At 51.4% G+C, this 4,883-nt stretch overlaps 2 protein-coding genes across 2 annotated transcripts; both read left to right on the forward strand.

The window, feature by feature from the left end:
• Positions 1-232: 232 nt before the first annotated feature.
• On the forward strand, positions 233-1,655 carry A1O5_04594 (uncharacterized protein; the record flags this gene model as incomplete). Its single annotated transcript, XM_007745198.1, has 4 exons — positions 233-235; positions 298-343; positions 397-921; positions 1,021-1,655. 4 exons carry the CDS (start codon positions 233-235, stop codon positions 1,653-1,655), a joined length of 1,209 nt encoding a protein of 402 aa, XP_007743388.1.
• Positions 1,656-2,248: 593 nt separating this feature from the next.
• On the forward strand, positions 2,249-3,259 carry A1O5_04595 (glucosamine-phosphate N-acetyltransferase; the record flags this gene model as incomplete). The annotated part of the gene is made up of 2 exons (XM_007745199.1): positions 2,249-2,720; positions 2,835-3,259. The coding sequence occupies 2 exons, from the start codon at positions 2,249-2,251 to the stop codon at positions 3,257-3,259; spliced, it is 897 nt and encodes a 298-aa protein (XP_007743389.1).
• Between the last annotated feature and the right edge of the window lie 1,624 nt (positions 3,260-4,883).

A 4,883-nucleotide genomic window follows, 5' to 3' on the forward strand; every position in this document is an offset into this window, starting at 1 on the left:
ACTCATCTTATTTGTAGCTCCCTTCACCCTTCATTCACTGCGACAGGTACGGAACGACACGTGTTCGACTTCTCCGTTTCTGCTCCGGGCAGGCCTGTGTAGCACGATTTTTCACGCTGTGTGGAACCTGTTCTATCACCTGGGGGGAAACGGTCCCTGGATTCGCAAAATACATGGTGTTAACTATTACGATGCGCCTTTACCCAAAAAGTGCTCGATTGATCAGGTCCATATGGTAAGGAACATCACTTGGATAACAGACGGTAGGCCATTTATTCTTTGTGCTAACTGGTGTAGTTATCACGGCATGCTGAACGATACCCGACAAAGACAGCTGGCTCCCGTGAGTTTCTCTGGTGATCTAAACCCTCTCAAAGCACTAACAACCTTCACCAGGCCACGTCGATCTCCTCAGCCGACTTCAGAGTCCGGAGGTAAATCTCACGGGATCGCTATCATTTATCAACGACTGGACCTATTTTACGGATCTCTCCAATCCTTCGTTCGAGAATCTAACTGCCACTGGTCCATATGCTGGGACACGACAGGCATATAATACGGGCAGGGTTTTACGGCAACGCTACAACCACCTTGTATCCAACGGCCGCAGGGCAAACTTCTGGTCTTGCAGCTCTCCGCGGAATGTTGAGACCGCAGAACATTTCGCCAATGGATTCTTTGGCGCGGAATGGAAGACTGATGGTTCCGCTGAGCTGGTGATCATTCCTGAGGATGAAGATCGAGGCGCTAATACGCTTACCCCCGGAGATACTTGTCTCAGCTACCGCGCCGACAAAGAGTATGGTCACGACCATGGATACGTGAAGCTGGCGGAGTGGCAGGGCATATTTTCCCCAGCCATCGCCGAGAGACTTGCCCATGACGCCGTCGGAATAATGTTCAGTCCTCTTGACATCTATGGTATGTTCCCCCTATCTCCGCGAGATGGTTTCGGCACTTGGAGAACCTTCTGTTATTTGCCCGTGTCAAAATCGGAGTGAGACTGACGGATGTCTGAAGGCATGATGGAAATGTGCGGATTCGAGATTCTCGCGAGGGGAAACAGCCCTTGGTGCGATATCTTCAAACGTCAGGAGTGGCTCGAATTCGAATATGCGCGAGACTTGCTACATTACTATCGAGCTGGTCCAGGCAATAAGTTTGGTGCAGCAATGGGTTGGTTGTGGCTCAATGCGACTCAGCAGCTCATGTCAAACCACTCGTCGAAAGATGTCTACTTCAGCTTCGTCCACGACGGCGACATTGTCCCTGCATTGGCCACCTTGGGAATCTTCAATGAACCTTTGGGTCTGCATGAACTGCCTACTGACCGACTAGTGACCGAGCGGAACTGGAAGACAAGTGACGTGGTACCAATGGGGGGACGGTTGATATTCGAACGTATAACTTGTCAGACGAATGGAGGGACAACAGCAACGGGGCCGGAGCATGCCGTACGCCTCTTTATCAATGATGGTCTTACCGACTTGACTAAGTTGACCAACATGGTTCCGTTCACCCCCGTAGAAGGTGCTGTCTTGTTGGAGAGTTTCCAAAACACCTTGTCCATGAAAGGGACACAGCTGGGGGATTTCCGAGAAATCTGCTCTTTGCCAGACGACGCACCTCACCGCATCGAGTTTTTGCATCAATAGAAAGGATACAAGGGCTATACGGGGCAGACGGCGAAATGTATACAGATAGAGAACAAGGAGTGGGATTGCTAAAGGCTGGGTGTATTTATAGCTCCTGTAACAAAGTCCCCCTGGGTGGTGCTGGGAGTATTTGGGATCCGGCCGAGGCTGAACCAAATCTCAATGTTTCAGCGCCTGCACTGCGATCTGACACTGCGGCTGACACTGCACAGGGGCTGAAACCTACATATCATTGAAGACAGCTCCCTTCACCCCTCCTTTCTCAAAAGCTCTTCAGCTGCTCTTGCATTTCTAACAACAACTGTTCCCAGTTGCTTTTGACAGTGTCCCATCTCTTGAAGCAACAAAAGTCTACTCCAACCCCTTGTCCCCTCTCTCCAGCGACGAGAATAAACAAACACCACAAGCACATTATCCGAAGTAACCAACTCGAAGAAACCTTTCGCTCGTTTCACGTCCTTTATACGAGCCAGAAGGCTCCTACTGTCCTTGATTTCCTTGTTCCGCGCTGTGTCCGCGCGGCCGGTTGCCTTTTGATCAGCGTCTCCGGACTTATCAATCTTTTGATTCAAGAGAAAGCGGAAAGAGAAGATATGGCCGATCTACAAACCCCTACCGAAGCGACACTGCTCTCGACGTCGAACTCGGCCACCGAGTACGCTACTCCAACCTCAAAAGAAGCTGGCACACAAGTCTCCCTCATTGAGACCGCGGTCCCAGCTGCAAACGCACCTACAGAGACAGAGCCGGCACCTGTCCCTCCGGTGACGACGACGAAAGCGGCTATGAATGGGGTTACAAATGCAAGCACAAACACTGCTACACTTACCAATGGCACCACATACACACCCGCAGCATCATCAGCTATAGCCGCCCCCCTTCCCGCAACCACCTCTGCACCTGCCACTGTGGCAGATGGACCGGCCAAAAATGGTAAACTAGCCAACCTGAGTGATTACGATGATCCGCCGTTGTTTTCCCCGTCACTCATTTCCGAAGAAGTGGTGTCACGGCTGCCCGAGGGCTACACGATTCGCCCTCTCCGACGAAGTGATTACTACGGAGGTACGTTTACATCTTAGTTGTCTTTGGATACGTAGATTCTGTTCCCATTCCTCCCGAGAAATTTGAACCTCTCCGCCCACGACAAAGATCTGATCTCTAATCTTTGGATTACAGGCTTTCTTCCCACCCTCCGCGTCCTCACCACGGTCGGCGAACCCACTCTGACTGAATTCAATGCCCGCTACGACTTCATCTCCTCGCGCAACGACACTTACTATATCCTGGTAATCTGTGATGAGACTTCGACCGTCGTGGGAACCGGGGCCGTGATCGTGGAGCGAAAATTCATCCACAACATGGGCCTTGTAGGCCACATCGAGGACATTGCAGTCGCGAAGAATCAGCAAGGCAAGAAATTGGGTTTGAGAATCATTCAGGCGCTGGATGCGGTGGCCGAGAGGGTGGGCTGCTACAAGAGTATCTTGGATTGCAGTGAGGCGAACGAAGGATTCTATGTGAAATGCGGGTTTAAGAGGGCAGGGTTGGAGATGGCGCATTATTATGAGCAAGGCCCGAAGACGAGTTATGAGAGGTCGTGAGAGGGCGGAAGGGTTTACGGGTTAAAGTCACGAAGTTGCTGCGCCGATGGGGTTATTGATTCGGGAAAGAAGACTGTGGAGGCGAGTTCGATTTGCAAGGCGTCCTCATGATAGAATGGGTCTGGAAATTGAAGCTGTGCCGGTCCTGCGGAGGGATACGAAACGGTGCGCGCCGCGAGGCCGAGGACGAAGATTTGATTGCTTTGACGTATACTGCCATGGATGATGGATAGGCTCTGGAAGAGTCCACGTGGGAAACCAGCGAGCGAGCGAGTTCATGTCCGCAATATATAGAAGGCGATAATGCGGGATAGACAAAAAATCCTTTATATATCTCAACAAGGCTGTCTGAATGGGGGATGAGAGGAAGTGCCTCGCGGATAATATGCACATGCACACAGATGTACCAAGTGCGCATGGGGAGAGAAAGGGAAGAGAGAGGGAAGGAAGCTATTGGTCGATGCTTGAGTAGTGGGTAGCTAGGTAGGCCTGGAACTGACTGTGATCAAATAAGGAGTTTGCTCTGTCTCAAAATATATTTGGGTATCTATCACCTTGTCCTTTGCCTTTCCCTTCCGCCGATGAAAGGTTTCTTTTCTCTTTGGGAACGTCTTCCTTTCTCTCGTCTTTTCATTTCTCTTTCTGTAGCCGTACACCACAGGCGAAGGAAGGGTTCGTTTGATTCGCGGTGGCTACCTGGATAAGCTACCGTATGAGCATGGGGTACACATGGCCTTGACATGGCGCAGCCTCCCGGCGTGCGGTGAAGGCTTTTCGACTCAGTCTCTGGTTGAAGGTCAACATGCGACATTTGGATCTTGATCTTGATATCGGGGACAGGTTCCGGCCCAGAGACGGGAAGCTGATCTTGAGCTTCAGAACCAAGGAACAGAGTACCTCGCTCCATGGGACAAACTGAAACATGCATCCATAGCCTTGGGCCACCAAAGCCCTGTTTTCCTCCTTCTGTGAGGATGGCGGCCACTTTATGCGTTCCCTTCCAAGAACAACCTCCGTCGGCATCTTTGATTCCCGATAAAGTAGACAGTACTTCAACCGTGGACCAGGTCTTCAACGGTGTCACATCTCCGGCTAATTGAGGGCCAAGGTTCGGTATTTGTTCGAAGCATTTCGTCAGATGCACCTTCGCACCTTTTGCCCTCTATCTAGCAAGTCCTTGCGTGCCAGTCCGGTCACAAATGTCTCCTCAGCCTTCTTTGCCCAAAGGCACAGCTTCTTACTCACCGCAAGGCATTCGCCTAGGCGCCGAGATGCGCGTTTTGCACTTTCCTTGCGAGGCGGAATCGAGAACTCTCGCCTACAGCCACAAATAGGCGCCAGGAGCAGGCAGATGAGCCGGTAGTGGAATGTCGCTTGTTTTTGCCAGTGGCCCAGAGGCAAGAAGGATCTCCATGGTCACTTCTCTGGACGCATGACTCAAACCATCCTCGGTTGGCCCCAAGGCCCTATCATGATACACGTGACCTGGACATGTTAGGCAGCACTCAAAAACTTCTGCCACAAACTTGCAGATCATGTGCCTTGGATTTTACAACCGGCTTTGATGTGCATCGGACACGCAGGAAAACTCTCACCCCCCACGTTAGGAGATGGCGAGGCGAGT

The sequence above is a fragment of the Cladophialophora psammophila genome (genome assembly GCF_000585535.1).
Source record: "Cladophialophora psammophila CBS 110553 chromosome Unknown aczJe-supercont1.6, whole genome shotgun sequence".
Taxonomy (NCBI): Eukaryota; Fungi; Ascomycota; class Eurotiomycetes; order Chaetothyriales; family Herpotrichiellaceae; genus Cladophialophora; species Cladophialophora psammophila.